At 35.2% G+C, this 18,994-nt stretch overlaps 2 protein-coding genes across 3 annotated transcripts; both read left to right on the forward strand.

The window, feature by feature from the left end:
• The first annotated feature begins 3,256 nt into the window (after window positions 1-3,256).
• On the forward strand, window positions 3,257-9,068 carry lpla (lipoprotein lipase a). The gene is made up of 10 exons (XM_077226254.1): window positions 3,257-3,554; window positions 4,660-4,847; window positions 4,932-5,111; window positions 5,235-5,346; window positions 6,091-6,324; window positions 6,411-6,653; window positions 6,771-6,891; window positions 7,119-7,298; window positions 7,499-7,606; window positions 7,745-9,068. Exons 1-10 carry the CDS (start codon window positions 3,446-3,448, stop codon window positions 7,794-7,796), a joined length of 1,527 nt encoding a protein of 508 aa, XP_077082369.1. The 5' UTR covers window positions 3,257-3,445; the 3' UTR covers window positions 7,797-9,068.
• A 3,676-nt stretch (window positions 9,069-12,744) lies between these two features.
• On the forward strand, window positions 12,745-18,984 carry lpl2a (lipoprotein lipase 2 a). Of its 2 annotated transcripts, none has more exons than XM_077226256.1 (10): window positions 12,745-13,054; window positions 13,906-14,090; window positions 14,196-14,375; window positions 14,474-14,585; window positions 14,673-14,906; window positions 15,598-15,840; window positions 17,058-17,178; window positions 17,277-17,483; window positions 17,965-18,060; window positions 18,150-18,984. In XM_077226256.1, exons 1-10 carry the CDS (start codon window positions 12,949-12,951, stop codon window positions 18,169-18,171), a joined length of 1,506 nt encoding a protein of 501 aa, XP_077082371.1. In that variant the 5' UTR covers window positions 12,745-12,948; the 3' UTR covers window positions 18,172-18,984. The 2 variants fall into 2 exon arrangements, with proteins under 2 accessions (XP_077082371.1, XP_077082370.1); XM_077226255.1 differs by having other exon boundaries at window positions 12,817-13,054; window positions 17,274-17,483; window positions 18,150-18,292.
• Window positions 18,985-18,994: the final 10 nt, after the last annotated feature.

The following is an 18,994-nucleotide window of genomic DNA, read 5'->3' on the forward strand; positions in this document are numbered from 1 at the left end:
ATGTATATTTTTTTTTTTCCTTTATTTGACCTGGAGAATCACATTGAGATATTACTATCTGTTTTTTCAGAGAGACCTGGTCAAGAAGACGGCAGCACATAAAGTTTCACACAAGAGAATCACAAAATGAACAATAGCCTACAACAATTTACACATTCAAGAATTAAATATATAGTAGCAAATCAAGAAAAACAATTACAAGTGTCCTTTAAAACATTGTGCAAGAGACCTTTATCTGACGTTTATTTAAATATTTATTATATATTATATTAAATCATGTCAAATTTATTAAGTTTTTTTACATAGTTTGATAGTCCTAATATGTGTGTGTGTATATATATATATATATATATATATATATATATATATATATATATATATATCCTAATAGTACTTTTTTTTACATTTTATGGGTTTAACAAAGAAATAAATCTAAATTTTTCCATCTCCCCCTTTTGAGGGTTTAGGCAGACAGAGTTACAACATTCACAGCTGAAAGAAAGGGGCATTAGCTTGATGCCCACCGGGATCTGACTCTGCAATCCTAACGTTTCAACATGGAGCACAGTGGATGCATGCAGCTATCAAGAGACTTATGCACTGGCCTCATTTCTGTAATCAAAAACCTTTGCTAAACTCCAGATGGGAATGAAGGATAAGACTAAAGACATGAAAGCCTTGGAAGTTTGAGTCACAGCCTTGAGCAGATGGGTTTTATTTAGTGCTCTTGCAAACATTTGGAATCACTGTTGTTAACGTATTTCCCCAAACTGTGTATAGACAAATGTGTTTGAGGTAAATCTGTGAGCCTGTCTTTATTTGCATTGCGCTTCATGCTACAAAAATGAGACTAATTAAATGGCAATTGTTGTTAAACGTTACCAAGTGCCAGATACTCTCAATGCTTCATAAATTAAATACGCATTAAATATAAACACATTTGAGGAGGCTGGCATTGGAAATGTGATATGGAAATCCTACTGTACTAAGTTTAAAGAAGAAACTACATGTCATCCCCAAAGCACAGCATACTACCAGTCTTGATTACTATGTGACTAAGCCGTAACCATAAGTGGTTGTTGGGCGTTGTCTGCTTTGGAATTTCTGGGTTGGGTTTTTAGGATCACCTAAGTGTTCTTCATTTAAGACAAAATACTATTTTTAACAGAATGATGTGTGAATCTGTCATTGCAATATGGTTTCCCAGAAACTAAACACCTTAATATTTTAGCAAGCCACATTTTTAAGATTTCGAAACCGATCCCAAACGCGATTTTTGTCATCGATGATTCCGTGAAGAACCTTTATCATCCAAGGAACCTTTCCAATTCTCAAAATGTTCTTTATCGGCACTGATATTTCAGAACCTTTATCATAATGGAACCACAAAAGGTTCTTTATAGTGGAGAAAGGTTATTCACCTCTTTTAAGAACTGTTGACTGAAAAGGTTCTTTGGGGAACCAGAAATGGTTCTTCTAAGGCATCGCTTTGAAAATCGCTTCTAAGGCATCGCTTTTTTTTTTAGTGTATTAAGGGTTTTGGGTTCCCCAAGGAACTTTTCAGAAGATGTGAAGAACCTTTCTCCACTACAAAGAGCCTTTCGGTTCCATGATGATAAAGGTTCTTCATGGAACCATCGATGCTGATATACAGAAGCTTATATTCACATCACTGCAAAAATTTGGAACCATTGATTCCAAAAAGAACCTTTGTTTTTAAGAAAAATCAATGTTTACAGTGGAACTGTAAAACATTGAATCAAACGATTTTTCGCATATAGCAATGTTGCATTTTTTCAGCTATTGTATCATTAGCACACTATGTTTAACTTAAATTAAACTGACCAAAAAAAATGGTTGATTCTTGTATAACATAAAAAAGGTTGAAAATTGCTTAACTTATTTTGATGAGTTAAAGCAATGTAATAACATATGTGGTCATAACTTATTGACATAGAATTTTTTAGGATCACTTCATCTTTGACTTTAAACTCGTGGTTTGCGTAAACTGTTGTGCCAGACTAATCACACTCAATTTCATATCTTTTGAGAATATTTTCTTGTGAAAATTTGTGTAGAAATTGAGTGTAAAAATTATACTTGTAATCGAAGACTACAAATGTTTATGCGCACTTAGGAGTGTGTTTATGAAAGCGCATGTGCATGTGTTTTTCTAGCATTTATTTTTAGCATTAATCTCAAATACTGAGCTGCATTTGTTTAGCACTCTCATCCAGATGAAGTGCCGCAATAAGACGTTTCAGAATTGCTTGTGGTTAAAGATAAAGGTGAGACAACAATATTGTTCTCAAAGCTGATTTGCATTATTTTTCTGTTGAAGCTTTAAAAAGACTTGGCCGTCTGTCTGCTCATCGCTGTCTGGCCAATGGGACGCAAGGTGGCCAACAACACCCATTGACCGTCTCCCTGAATGGAAATCACACTGATATTTGTGACCTGCCAAGCGCAAGCTGTGATTTGCACACATTATGTTGTTGGTTTTCAAGTTGGCAAATAATCACACAGGTGTTTTAGTTCAGTGGGGGGCATTCTGTGTGAACATAGTGTACAATGTTTAGATGTTAGACTGTGTGGGCGGTTTTATCAGCTTGTGCTGACCTTGGGTGGACTTGGATGATCAAAAAGGAATTATTAATGAACTTAAATCAGATCTATAATGTAGGAATAGCATCAACATTAAAAAAACCCTAATACAGAAATATATAAAAATGTATTTCATGTTATAATATCATTTTATAATGATACTATTTGTTATGTTTTCAATAGGAATTAATTAAAAAATAAAAGCTTATGCCACATAGCCATGTAATTCATTTATATATATATATATTTTTTTTTCATGTCTTTAAATGTTTTGTTTTTAATCTTAACTAAGACGTGACTTTTATTTAAAAATGACTTGCGAATGACAACTGAAAATGTAATTTTAAAATAATTGATAATTCATCATAATTCATTTATTTTTAAAACATGTTCATCATAGCTATGTGTATTGCAATTTTTGCATTTGCAATGTTTATGGGCGTCATCTTTGACCCCCAAAAAAGAAAGAACTGAAAGAAAAGCCTTGAGAAATCGATTTGTTTGAAGACTCTCATGGGGCCACACAACTTTACAGATTTGTAATTGTTAGTGATGAGTCAGTGTGGGGGTTCCTGGCCGTTTATTGGTCACATCAGACCTTACCCCGCCTCTTTCGACCAATAGAATTTCTCTGATTTGCATACGGTCCCGCACTGCAGGATAAAGACACGCTAGTAGCGGTACTGATTTAAACTCTTGAGAGCAACTCTGGACATAAGACATCTAAAGCAGCTGCTACCCCCAACTGGAATTTTAATCTGCTGTTACACTATAAATAACCGGATCTCAACAGCTTTTAATTAAATTAATAAGTTGTTGCATCCGTGATCATTATATTAATATGGGGAGAGTAACGTTAACCATCGCTTGTTTTTTATCTTGGATTTATTTCGTCTTTTCTTCGGGTTTTGAAACCACGATTGAGCCAACGATTGGATTTCCCGCTTTTGGTAAGTATAAAGCTCATTTGTTTTTATAAAATCAACGAATTAACTTGTGTTTATAAAGTTCAAAAGTGAACTTTAAAAAAACTTTTTTTCCCGGGGCCAGACTGTGAATATATTTGATGAAGCAGTTGCATAATTAATTTTAATATACACAATAATGGAAACCGATTATATTAGACCAATGACCGCATGAGTCCCGAGGCACGTGGTTATTTTTCCTGAATGAGTTTTGTATTTTTTTTTCCATATTGGTAGGCTATACATTATTCAGCCTATATCAATTTATACCGTTATCTTTTATATTATTCTTATATTATTATGCATTTGGAGATAACATTGGTTTGTGCAAAATATTAAGATTCTAAGTTACGTAATCACATTTTTATATCGTGCATATATATATATATATATATATATATATATATATATATATATATATATATATATATACACACACACGATGTTTTGTGGTGCAAAACAATATTAAGATTCTATTAAACAAAATTTTTCTTGTTTTAATTAATATTTTTAACTAGCATTTATTATTAATATGACACTTGAAAACATAAAATAAATATACTTGTCATACAAATATCTTTTTAAATGGTCAGCCTGTTTTGTTTTAATTGCGATTTGTTTAATTTTATCAATGTTTACCTTCCAAATTATCTTTTTTTTTTTTTTACTGTGAAGATTTGTAAACATAATATATATAAAACGTAGTATCTAAAAAACAAGTCGAATTTGTTGACTTTTAACAATATGCATAGTGGTAATTAGCTGTTAAAGACAGCTCAAAGGTTTGTTTGATATTTTGTTTACATGTATTTGACATGCTGGAAGACATTCTGAAGGAGATTATAGCTAAACATTTTTTATGTATAGTCAGTCAAGCACTGGGAAAGGATCCAAGCTTGCCATTTGGAAATAATTCCTCACATTCAAAATAAGGGAAAAGTATAAGCACATGCAAGATAAGCTTCTTTTAAATGTTAATTTAAATAATTATAAGCAGCTTACAAGTAAAGGCATGTAATATAAGCAGCACTTAGTGTAGCTATTGTATATTGCTGGCTGGAAAACTTATTGTTGATCTGGTTTTGGATAGGTAACTTCATGGAAAATGCCACAGAATGGATGATGGACTTCACCGACATCGAGTCCAAGTTTTCCTTTAGAACGAGCGAAGAACCCGAGGAAGATCTGTGCTACATAGTTCCAGGTCAACCCCAAACAATCAAAGAGTGTAACTTCAATCCAGACTACAAGACTTTCATAATTATTCATGGATGGACGGTAGGTGCTTCTCCGACACTTGTTGAAGTCATTAATTGAATGTGTGAAGCAGTCCAAAGCATGACGTGAATGATTTCGTCTCAGGTCACCGGTATGTTTGAGAGCTGGGTTCCCAAACTAGTAACAGCCCTGTTTGAACGAGAGCCAGCTGCCAATGTGATTGTGGTGGACTGGTTGTCCCGAGCGCAACAACATTACCCAACATCTGCCGCCTACACCAAACTAGTGGGCAAAGATGTGGCCAAGTTTGTCAATTGGTTACAGGTATGTCAAAACCTCTGACAAGTTTAGTGCTATGTCAAGGTGACAAGTAATAGCATTTGATGAAGATATAGAGATGGTTTTCTGCAGTAAACTTTATCTTGCATGTCTTGCTTCTTCATCCAGGCTGAGATTGACTATCCTTGGGAGAAACTGCATCTGTTGGGCTATAGTCTTGGCGCTCATGTAGCAGGAATCGCTGGCCTTCTCACAAGACATAAGGTTAACAGAATCACAGGTAACTTCATTTTGTTTCTTAATGCCCCAATATACTCACAGTGAAGTTCTTTTTCGTTCTTTGCTTGGAGGTAAGAAGTAGTTCAAAATACGCAAGCAGCACTTTACGGTTAGCGAACATCCTGACAACACCCACACTGCTGAGAGCGGCATTTAGATAAATATGTAAATGTGTGCTGCACGCTTTCCTTAAAAAAAATCACAGATCATAGCGACATAAATGTTGCACCAGCTCTGCAATTCGGCTCTCCAATCAAGTCACGTCACATTTATTTATATAGCACTTTATAAAACAGATTGCTTAAAATCGCAGTTTACAGTATTAAACACAAAAAATTTGTGTCAGTGTCCCTTTCAATTAGAGTTACTTCAATTTCTGGTATAAAGCAGCTCCAGTGTGTTCATGTTTTACTCGCGTCTGACCTTGAAGGAACAATGAGAAGAAATGAACCAGAGAAGATTTCCATGTCAGAGAAGTAGGAGCCTCAGAGCCACACCTACCAATTTCGTTATGGACCAATGGTAGTTCAGAGGTGTTTACCAGCCGGAGTAAACTCTTCCTGGAAAAGTTTCTTTGCCAATATGTTTCGATCCCTGATTTTGTTTGAAATGACATCACACCAGTTTTATCTTCGATTTTGCTTTAAGTATATTGGGGACTTTAGGGTGTCAGCTTTCTATTTTACCATTCAAACCCTTAAATATGCATTCAATTTAAAATTGGTAAATTTTCTTGGATTTTTAGGCATGGATCCTGCTGGCCCTACTTTTGAGTATGCAGATGCCCAAAGCACTCTTTCCCCAGATGATGCCCTTTTCGTGGACGTTCTTCACACCAACACTCGCGGTTCTCCAGATCGCAGTATTGGGATTCAGAGGCCGGTGGGCCACATAGACATCTACCCCAATGGTGGAACCTTTCAACCTGGCTGTGACCTCCAGAACACTATGTTGATGGTGGCCTCTTCTGGCTTAAGAAGTACGTTTGTCCTCCATTATCCTCCTCAGACGTTCTTAGATTTCAAAATCACAAAGGTTTAATTTTTTTCTCTTTGTTCTCCGCAGACATGGATCAGATTGTTAAGTGCTCCCACGAGCGCTCCATCCACCTGTTCATCGACTCACTGGTGAACCAGGAGCAACAAAGCTTGGCTTACCACTGCAGCTCCAAAGACAGCTTCAACAAAGGCATGTGCCTTAGCTGCCGCAAGAATCGCTGCAACAAGGTGGGCTACAGCGTCAACAAAATCCGCACACGCAGGAGCAGCAAAATGTACATGAAGACTAGAGACATGATGCCATATAAAGGTGAGAAGCACCAAAGTTCAAGGTTTTAATGTTTATTTATTTATATATATATATATATATATATATATATATATATATATATATATATCCTTTCTTAATATAACCATCTTCCCACAGTTTTCCATTATCAAGTGAAGATCCACTTCTTTAGCAAGAAGAAAATAAGCTACAACGACCAGCCCATGAAGATCTCTTTGTTCGGAATCCACGGCGAGAAGGAGAATATCCCTTACATCATGTAAGTTAATAGCATTTTCAGATAGATGTCTGGACAGGTTCTGAATTAACAACTATAAGCCTGAAAATGCAATGTTAAGAAGTTTACTAAGATCCATAGATTTTTCTTTGATTTCAGTAATTATGACTTTAAGTACCAAGAAAACCGGTCACGACTGGACTTTGTCCTGTGCTGAGATAGCTGTACAGTTTTGACAAAGACGATACAGATGGTTTTTGATTCCACAGGCCTGCTTTAGACACAAACACCACAGTGTCCTTCCTTTTGACCACGGATACAGACATCGGAGAGCTGCTGATGGTCAAACTTCTCTGGGAGAAAGATTCCCTCATCAGCTGGCCCTGGTGGAACCCTGATATCTTTCACATTCGCAAACTACGCATCAAATCAGGAGAGAGACAATCTAAGTAAGCAGAGAGAATACATAATTCTATCTAATTATAAAAATATAATATTCTTTATATGTATTATTATATATTATTTTGCTTTAAATAATCCTCTGTTTTTCTTATATTACTCTTCTGTATTTTATTGCATTTATTGTTTATTTGATACCTTTCATACTTCAGATTACCTTAATTTAAAATTGATGTCTTTTTTGATCCAGGGTCATCTTCAGTGCAAAAGAGAATGAATTTTCCTACCTTTCTCGTGGAGGTGAGGCTGCCGTCTTCGTGAAAGACAAAGAATCCCAGTCAAGCCGCAAAAACCAGAGGTAAATTTCCAACCGTCGTCCAGCCGGTCTATTGATACAGTTCAATAAAGTGACCTTCCCCGTTCAGTTATTATGTTCTTGTTCTATTTGTTGTGGTGAGTTTTGTTTGACTAAACCCTCTGCACTTTACTCTGGCAGATTGCACAAGTTGAAGATGCACGGAAGTTTGTTCAAACAGGACACAGAGTAAAGAAGCACGTCGAAATCCACCTCTGCTGGGATCTGGCACCGAATCTACCGGGGAAACTGGAATGGTAGAAACTGACTTCTCCCGTATATATTTGGACTAGTAGCCTTCACCTGACCCAAATCCAGAAACACATCCTGCAAGAAAGCACATCTTGAAAATGTTACTGCTGTGCAGTTTTAAAACAAAAAAAATCACTTTGGATACTGCTCAAGACTTGTCTTGTGAGACAATCTTTAATGAAATCATTTAATGCATAAAATGATAATCATGTCTCTATGCAATATATTTATACAAGTAATCAGTTATAGTCTGAAAGGACTTGCACTTAGTTAACAGGGTTTGCTAGTTGTCCACAAAAGAGCCTTTTCTTTCTGGAGAAAGATGCCATTCGAAACATGTTGCTGTTCGTTTACTTCATCAGTATTACTCTTGAAATTCCACTTATAGACTAAACATCTATGTTATGTAGCCGTTTGTTTGGTTGTACTGTGAATTAGGTTGTACCAAAGCTGTTTTCTAGCTATGCTAATCCTCTTTGCCTCAGTTCCAAAAGCAAAACCTTCAGATTTGCCTTTGTTGCAGCCTTCAGTCAGTCTCAATGAAATGCTTTAGCATAAAATGGGGCCAAATCCTACTGAATGAAGATGAAATGATTACTGTAAATATATGTAATTGTCATTATATATACAATTACAAACAGCTCTTCAAATGTCTACCTTTCTTTCAATTCTTGGGTTATTGTCTGGCACAGATCACTTTAAAGGCTTTGCCTCCATTTGATTCTGTTTTGTTTGGTAAAACATACAAAATCAACAAACAATTCTGCAACTTTTATGTTGCTTCTCATCACCCCTTTCAAAGCACCTCAAAGGTGTTTCGTCTGGATTTTGTAAAAAGTAATGAGGCAAGAAAGTACTTTCATTCACACAGCCAAGAAGTAAAAAAAGCATTTAAGAAATGATGGCAACAGTTTTTTCTCAAGCCTTACGGGGTTGACTTCCCCACATAATAGCTACAAATACATCAACAATTTACCTTTTTCTATTTATTGAATGTATATATTTGTATATTAAGCACCTAATATATGTATTCCATGTTTCTGAAGTGATCTTGCCTTTTCTTTTGAGTCATGTAGACTCTCTATTTTTATAAACAAACATTGAGTGAATGAAGTTACTGGAACTGATCAGTATTTGGTCGCCTGTTGTGATCACATGAATCTATTAGCCGTGCACTGTATGATGTCATTTTAATAAACATTATGTTACGCTATGTGAACACTTAATATTTTTCATTTAAAACGTCACCGTCTTTACTTTATGTACAAATGCCATGTCTGTGTTAAAAGGTTAGTTCTCCCAAAAGTGAAAATTCTGTCATTAATTACACGCCCTCATGCCGTTCCAAACCCGTAAGACTTTTGTTCATTTTCGGAACATAAATTAAGATCTTTTTAATGAAATCTGAGAGCTTTCTGTCTGTCATTGACAGCCTACGCAACTACCACTTTCAAGTCCCAGAAAGGTAGTAAAGACATCTGACTCCAGTGGTTTAACCTTAAAGGTGCTCTAAGCGATGTCACACGTTTTTTAGGCCAAAACATTTTTTGTCACATACAGCAAACATCTCCTCACTATCCGCTAGCTGCCTGTCCCCTGAACACACTGTAAAAAAACGCGGTCTCTGCAGACACCCCAGTCTCCACAAACGGCAACAAAAAACAAACTGGGCTAACCCGTACCACGAAACATAACAAACTGTTCCAGCCAATAACCAACAAGAAGGATTTGGGGGGTTAGTGCGCGGATGAGGAGGAGGGAGGGTCTAGCTAGCCTCTGTTTTGTTTGACAATACTTTAAACGTCAACAAGAAGTGATGTCACCCAACATCGCTTAGAACACATTTAATTAAAAAAATTGTTGATGCAAGAGTAGACGTTGCATAAACACGCATCAGAGATTCATATTTTGTAACAAAACTTGGTAAATTATGTGTTTTTTGCACAAACAAAGCACCGCTTCATAAAATTGAGGATTACTTTAATGATGTCTTTACAACCTTTCTGGGGCTTGAAAGAGGTAGTTGCGGAGCTGTCATTGGAGGGACAGAAAGCTCTCAGATTTCATCAAAAAGATCTTCATGTGTGTTCTGAAGATAAACACGGGTTTGGAACGAGATGAATTGATGACATAATTTTCATTTTTGTGTGAAATATCCCTTTAAATTGCGCTGAAATGTTTTACTTTTTTTTTTTTTAATTTACTTGGGTATTATTTTCACAAGAGGGGTGTACATTTTCAAAACTCTTAGTACTAATATCACAGATCATCAAAAGTGCACTTTTTTCAAACATTTCAGCATGTTTTCAACTAATACAAAACACAAAATCACACAGTATCCTTTTCACTACACAAAATAAGTGTTTCATCTACATAAATGTTTCATTCACAGTAACTGCTTTTCATAAAGCTCTTACTGTCAAACTTTTTCAGTTTAATACATTTGTCTATTATTTTATCCAACCAAACTTAATGGTTAATTAATTAATCATGTGGTAAACCAACAGAGTTCAATAGATATTAATTCTATAGACAGTTTCTATAGAACTTGTTTGCAATTCCCGATATGGATAACCAAATGTAATAAATAATTTTTACACAAGTGATTTATAGATAATAACCACTATTATGTCCAAAGTGTTTGCATGTGTGTGTTTGTGTGTGCTCAAGAGAGAGAAAGAGAGAGAGAGAGACAGTGAAATTTGCAATTTGTGAACATAGAGCAGGATAGGGTATAAAGGAGAGGAAACAGTCAATGACTGTATAACATAAATTGATCAAAGATGCATCAGAAGAAGGGAGACAGATGGCATCAAATTTTACATTTCAGTATGTATGTGATACTGTAAACGGATTACCATGGTAGAGACTGCCACATTACTGTAACTCGCACTTATAAAGGTCATACAGTATAGATACAGTAATATGGCACAGTGAGAACATTTACTGTATTGCCAGAAAACTTTTTCTAGCACAAAACCTCATGGCAGTTTCATAACTTCATCACACCTTTTGATAACACACTAGATAGATGCTATTACAAACATATGGATTCAATTACATACGGTAGGTAACGTATTTTCTGTGTATTTTCTAATGTAGCAACTGTAGCCTGTATTACTGTAATTATTTAAGTTACAAGGGTGATTTAAAACATGTATCTTGCATTGTTTGCTGTTGAATGAAATGATTGTTAAAAGTACAAAAGTGAAAGAAGATTAGCCTATACTGTTGTGTTTCTGTGATTAAACCTAATGTTCTCATTACACATTACAATAATTATGTGTTTGAAACAATGATTATGTGGATTGAAATATGTACTGTATAGCTGTAATGAAAGCATGGGATCAGGTTTTGAAAGAATGACTAGCTGTGTTACAAGTGTGATCAGTTTGGATTTTTGTACTAAGAGTTTTGAAAAATATAGTTTTGGTGAAAATAGTACCAAAGCGAATAAAAAAACTAATAGTGACACTAAATTTAATTTTAAATGAGTGTTTTGGATATTGTACAGTATGTTTCAAACAAATTAAAAGTATTTTGAAATTGGCTGTTCATTTCACAGCATCAACAGAAATCTGGGAAAGTTTGACTTTTTTGGCAACGCTTCAATCTATTCTAATAAAAACTACATGTCAGTGTTTTGTTTACGCTAGCTTCATTCTTATAAGATGTTATGTAAATGGAGCGTCATCCATTCAAATAACACAATGTGTGTGTAAAACACTCAAATGGCTCACATTGTTTAGTGAGAGAGACTCACGTGTAGTAACCTCGAATCAAAACACAAGGAGCTTGTTTTTCAAGATACCCACCCCTTTTCACATTCCAATTCTTAACTTTCTGCAAGGAGACTGTTGAGAAATAGAATTTTTGGCAACATATCACACATATAGGGATACAAATTTTAGATATGGAGATTTAAATTGATCTTGGCTTATCACACTCGAATTCTTCTGAGAAAACATATTCGACCTCCTCTGAGTTCTTCTATGGTGGACAATTATTTCTAGAATCGTTTCCATCTGCTAGCTAGAGCATGTGACAGGTCATTAGTTATGGGTTTGTTCTTGAAGAATATTTTGGATGATAGAGGCAAACATATTGCCTGGTCCTTGTTACGGTATTACAAACGGAAGGAATGACCAGCGTCATTGAGAGTTTTGGCAGGGTCCAAGTGTTATGGTATGACTATGACATAATGCGTGCAAAGAGCATTTAGGGTACTGGCACATAATGAGTTATACATCTTTACTGTCTTGAATGGCAAGGAAAGAGAACATTTTGAGTAAAAGGTATAATTTTTCTCTTTTTTGTTTGTTCTTTACTCATTCTCCTTCGTAATATTTTGCATGAATATTGGCATAACCTCTTATGTCATTGTCAATATTCATGACATAACAGATTCTTGCCACAAAATGTCAGTTTTAAGTTGTCTAAAACCTGTTTGAGCCATTTAGTAATTCAACCTAAGCTACAAACTACTATATGTGTAGTTTCTTGGCCCTTTTCCCGCTAATAGATACAATACTGGTTGTTTGGAATAATTTTTTAATACGTTTTTCCCCCTTTTTTTATGAAAGAAGTCTCTAATGCTAGCCAAGGCTGCATTTGTTTGATCAAAAATACAGTACAAATAGAAATATTGTGAAATATTTTTTAAATGTATTTTTCCTCTGATGGCAAAGCTGAATGTTCAGATAGATAGATAGATAGATAGATAGATAGATAGATAGATAGATAGATAGATAGATAGATAGATAGATAGATAGATAGATAGATAGATAGATATTCCAAGGTCACAACTGCATGTTTTATTATGGTAAAGAAACCTCGTGAGACATCGACAGCTCCTGACTAACAAATGTGTGACTACCCCGCCTGTGGGCTGAGACAAATTGTGCTCTTAGTTAGTAGTGCTATTTAGGAACTTAACTGAAGTCTGAGGCTCGGATTTCATTAGTCAGGTTTTCAAACAGCACCAGGACTCAGGAGTTTGGGAATATTTTATTTTCTCCGTATATCGTATAGCAGCCTGCGCGAGCGAGAATTGGTGAAGGTCACCAAGTGCACAAAGTTTAGGCAATAAAGACATGAACATTTTCTCATTCCAGTGCGTTTCGTGGCTCGTATTATTAAGCCTCACTGGTCTGTTCGTCGCTGCTCTGGAGGAAGAAAACTTCTCCAACGGAGTCTTTGGTAAGATGTTTGTTGATGCTCCGTGAGAAAGGGATTCGGATAACCTGAGGGGTTAATTTATTTGGACGCGGTGCGATTCTTTCGTTTTGAATGTCTGAGTTTTCAAAACCTACAGCTAATCCTGTGTTTTCATGGGACAATTTTAATTTCCGCCATCTGTCTGAGGTTTTTAAATCCATGAATTAGCATGTAGAAGACGATGGTCCATTGACATTTTCTTCGAGTCGACCAAATGTTAGTTGATGTTTTATTCAAGTAGCCTATTTCTTGAAAGTAGGCTACATTTCAAGTTCATATTTACTATAGGTAATCTTTACATTGCAATCTGATATTGCATCGATTAAAGGTAATAGTGTATAGTAGCCTGAAGATATTATGGCTCCACCCACCCATATGGAAATATTTTATGTAGCTACTTTTGTAACCTGTCTCATAAAGCATGCCAAGTATGTTACATCTGAATCATAAATATTTAAAAAAATATTTTTGTCAGATTTTCATTACATAATTTTTCTTTTTTGTTTTATTACAATTTAAATTACATTGCCAATTACTAATGCCCTCTATTCAAATTAAAAATTGTATATAATTAGATTTAGAAGTATAATTTGTTTTTATTTTTATATATTGATTTTTTTTATTTTAAATTAAATTATTAAAAAGTTTTCATTTTAATTTTATATAGGTAGATGTACTTTTTTTTATAATTATAAATAACTATTTTTTATAATTTATTTTTAATTTGACTTTTTTAATATTTCACTATTTTGACGTAGCCCTATTTCTTAAAAAAAAAAATTAATTTGACTTAACTTTTTTTTTTTTTTTACCATTTTTACCATTACATATAGGTAATTTCCTGGAGGATCTCAGGGACCTGTCAGATGTCAACAAAGCCGATGTCAAGTTTTCTCTGAGAAACCCGTCCCAACCAGATGATGATGTGTGTTACATTGTGCGTGGCAAACCAGAGACCCTCAACAGCTGTGACTTCAACAACACTTCGAAAACCTTTCTAGTCATTCACGGGTGGACGGTACCTCAACACTTTTACATACATTTAATGCATTTTTCAATTGATTCTGATTCTTTTTCAACTCATCCCATATATGTTAGTGTTAATTTAGCTCTTTCCCTTTAGGTAAGTGGATTATTCGAGAGCTGGGTTGAGAAACTGGTTGCTGCCCTTTATGACAGGGAGAAAAACGCCAATGTCATTGTCGTGGACTGGTTGGACATGGCGCAGAACCATTATGCGGTGGCAGCACAAAACACGAAGATGGTGGGACAAGAGATCGGACTCTTCATAGACTGGCTGGAGGTTTGTGTCAGCAGATCAAATCAGGAAAATAATCATTCTCATGTTGTGCAAGTTGCACTGCTAATTTGTATTATTGTGCTCATACTTTGATTCAAAAGGAGACTATCAACGTTCCTCTGGAGAAGTTGCACCTCATTGGCTATAGTCTTGGCGCCCACGTTGCGGGTTTTGCAGGAAGTCATGCAACGAACAAAGTTGGTAGAATCACTGGTAGGTTCACTGACTTTCTTTTGGAAATAAATCTTACAATATGTCTTAAAAGCACAGTATATGGACAACAATTTGGTTTTTTTGCAGGTCTAGACCCTGCTGGGCCGGACTTTGAAGGGGTCCACGCCCAAAGACGGCTGTCCCCAGATGATGCCCATTTTGTAGATGTCCTCCACACATTCACCCGAAGTTCCCTGGGTCTCAGTATCGGTATTGAGCAGCCGGTCGGCCATGTAGATGTATACCCCAATGGAGGAAGCTTCCAGCCTGGCTGCAATTTGAGAGGAGCTCTGGAGAAAATTGCCAGTTATGGAATACTTGGTAAAGAACTTGATCTGGGATATCTAAATATATGATTACCATTTACCTAAATATTTCACCAAAATTGATTGAAAAATATAGAAAGAGTAAGCATACATGCACTTGGGGCCATTGGTTCTTGAATTGTTGATTGTTGAAAAGTTGATTGTAGCATTGTAGCAATTTGACAAAATATATTTATTTAAAAATTAAATATTAAAAATTATATGGTATATATATTTTTTATTATTATTCTCATAATAAATTATAATTTAATTAATATAATTGATCTTTTCTTATTTCTAATTAATAATTAATGCTGGCCATAAATCCTAATAACACAAAATAAAATATTATTTTGTAAAATATTCACACACACAAACTATGCAAAAGACTAGTAATAAGTTAATTACTAGTTTAATTACTGGTAATAATAAATTCTGATTTATCGTAGCAATTCTTTTTTAGAAATGACTGTTATTTGTAACTTTCCCAAAGATGGAAAGAGATTAGTTATATATCAAGAAGCTGTGACAGCGTTTCATAATCACATTTTTCATAATCTGGCTTTCTAATCTGTTTTCGCAACTTACAACAAACCTTTGCTACAACTAATGCAACCTTTCGACAATGGAATCTCTGCTAAGGACCAAGATATTTACTTGTGTGACTGTAAAGTTCAAAATCATATCAGTTTCATTAATACCCATAGCCATGAATAATGCCATCAGATGCGAGCACGAGAGGTCCATCCACCTGTACATCGACTCCCTGCTGAACAAGGAAGAAGCTAGCAGAGCGTACAGCTGCGGGAGCAATGACATGTTCGACCGCGGCATGTGCCTCCAATGTCGCAAGAACCGCTGCAACACTGTGGGATACAAAGTCAGCAAAGTCCGCAAGGCACGAAGCGTTAAGATGTTCACCAGGACACGAGGTTCCATGCCATTCAGAGGTCAGTGTCAAGATTTTCTAGTGTCCTGTTTTCTATTTTAATTTTAAAGGTGTTTTTTTTCTTCTTTTTTTATGTCTATAGTTTTTATTAAGTTTTAGTTTTAGTTATTTTAGTAATTCAACTTAAACCAAGCGAAAATTAGAAATGTTGCGATGGGAACTAGCTGAAATACAAAATAAGTTTATATTTTATTTTAGTTAATGTTTTATTTCAAGTAATGAATGTTTTTTTATGGTTTTAGTTTAAGTGCCCCAATTATGCTTTTTCTGATATTATCTTTCATGTAGAGTGTAATAAAGCTGTTTGTGAATGTAAAAGGTCTGCAAAAAAAGTTTTTAAAATCAAAATGCACGAACGAAAGACCGATTCTGAACTGCCTGAAACAAGTTTTTCCAGTGCAAATGTGTTACAAACCTATGTAATAAAGCCTATGTAGGTTTGTAACAGGGTGCGAGTTACAAACCTGTAACATTGCAAATGTGTTACAAACCTATGTAGGTCTTAATCTTAAGTAGGTTTGTAACAGGATGTGAGTTACAATCCTGTAACACTGCATATGTGCGTAGGTTTGTAACACATTTATAACACATCGTTAGGTCTGTAACTCATTTGCATAATGCCAGCCTATGGTCTTCATTGGCTGCCTGCGAGCAACGTCTACTTTGCCCCGCCCTCAGCAGAGACCTGAAAGATTTTGGTTTGTGTTGTTGACACGTCGAGGTGTTGTTTTACACTCTGCACAACCAAATTCACTTTGCATTCACTTCCAAAGGATAAGGATTCGCACTTGAATTGATACGGTAAAACCGGCGCCATTATTACAGTTCGTATTACTGTGTTTGCAAGCACTGAGAAAGATCCGGTGCTTAATTACTTAAATCTGGTAATTTGTGTTTTGTTACCGACATGCGCTGTAAATGGTAAACCAATCACCACAGACTGAGCCGTCAGACCAATCAGAGCAGAGTATGATCTCGGAAAGGAGGGGTTTAGAGAGACCGAATCCTTTATCGAACCGTTTCAGACACTGTGAGAAAAGAGGTGATGCTGCAATGTATATTGTAAGAAAATGATTTTTGAAAATGAATGCATGTAAACCTATTGTAGGAGACCTCCAAGACAAAATAAGGAACCTTTAAAATAGCATATTAGGGGCACTTAAAAAAAATAACCCTGTTTGTGGGTGCTACAACATTTGGTCATTTTTTATTTCATAGTTTTTCACTATCAGCTGAAAATCAACTTCCTTGGAAAAATAAATCAATTAGAGATGGAAGCAGCCCTGACAGTCTCACTTTACGGTACCAATGGTGAAGCAGAAGATCTCAAGTTGAACATGTGAGTAATCAATACTTATATCTTCTAAAGATGGCTATATTGTGTTCACACCAGTCAAATGTCAATGCTAACCATCTTTAAATTATTTCAACAAGCAGACAGGAGAAGATCACCACCAATAAGACTCATTCGTTCCTCGTTATAACCGAGAAGGACATTGGAGATCTTCTGATGCTAAAGTTTAAATGGGAGGAGTCCACTTCCTCTTTACTCACTCTACTCTCCTCGTGGTGGTATGGAGATTTCACAAATTTTGACGTACAGATCCATAAAGTCCGAGTCAGAGCTGGGGAGACACAAAAAAAGTATGTTCCTACCAGTCTTGCTAGATACAGTATAATGAACCTAAAAAGCTTTCAGACACTTAAAATTAACATTTCTGAGCCTCTGTTGCTAAATGACTTGAATTAATTGGTTTCAAGGAAGTCAGTATTCCTCAAGTTCTCACATGTGTTCTAACAGAGTAACTCTAGGTGTAATTCATCACATTAACTATAATGAACCACTACATTTACATTTAGCAGACGCTTTTATACATTGCATTCAAGGTACACATTTTACATTTTCTCAGTTCTTGCTTTTCCTGGGAATCAAACCCACGACCTTGGCTGATTAGTATCTACTAATATAATTTCAAACCTAACAAAATTAAATTTTGCGAAATGCTTTGGTTGAAAAGTTTGCTTTCTTTACAGTAATTGCCACATGATGTCATGTTTCATCTAACACAGTGATATTCACATATTTTTAAGTATCTAACAGCTTTCATTCTTTCATTTTTTTTAGAATTGTGTTGTGTTTAAAAGATCACCAAACAGGAAGTTCAGTTCAAGAAGTTGTATTTGTGAAATGCAGGGAACCATGGAGGTCTTTATCTAAAAGGTGATAAAAGCGAAGGCTACAATAATTAATATCCTCACATTTATTCTAAAATAATTCTAATAACTGCCATTTTCTTTGTTCCAACACAGGCCTAAATTAAAGAGCCAATGAAATGATTTGCAAGAGATTTTGATGAAGCACTTCAACAAATGTATTTATACAGATGTTATTTATTAAGACTGCAACTGCACTGTATTGAATAATGTATTGCTATAAATGGGATTCATGCAAATGGATTGTGGACTTTTGTGCTATCATATGGAATAGGCTTAAAAAGCCTTGAAATGTGATTGATTTCATTGAATAGTAGTGGATTTATATTTGAATGGTCATTGCATTGCTACAATCACTGTCCAAGAATACATTGCATTACATTACTTATCTATCTGTTCTGTATTCAAATTTAAGTGTTTTGTTATAAATTATACTCTACAAGTTTCATGTTAAAGGTGAGATCACATTTATCGTTTTTCACCGCGAGTCTTCACAGACGAAATCCTGCAATTTTAGTAGGAATTCACGTGACTGGGAATGTCGCGTGGGGCTGAAATATTTCCACACGCATTTCGTTCAAGTTGGTCACATGAATTCACCGCGTTAATAAACAGAAAGATGCTTGTTTTGATAGTGACTTCTGTGATCTGTGCTTCATAGATCGCTATACCTTTAACAATAAATAACAAAACTTTTTACCCGCAAAATTTCGCTAATGTAACTAGTAAACAATTTTGGTAATTTGACTAAATTGTCTGTAAACACGGATAACTTTTTGATGGTACGTTTCCACTGAGGAAAATTTAAACGTGCACTAATACTAATGAAATATTGAATGTTTAGTATGTTGTTTGAGCAAAAGAAACAATTATATACAAATAAATCAACTGCAGTAAGTTCATCTAAAAATCATAAAGGAATGAAAACAAATGAAGCATCT

Source organism: Siphateles boraxobius, unplaced genomic scaffold, assembly GCF_051911475.1.
Source record: "Siphateles boraxobius isolate OS27281-9 unplaced genomic scaffold, OSU_SipBor_1 13, whole genome shotgun sequence".
NCBI classification, from domain to species: domain Eukaryota; kingdom Metazoa; phylum Chordata; class Actinopteri; order Cypriniformes; family Leuciscidae; genus Siphateles; species Siphateles boraxobius.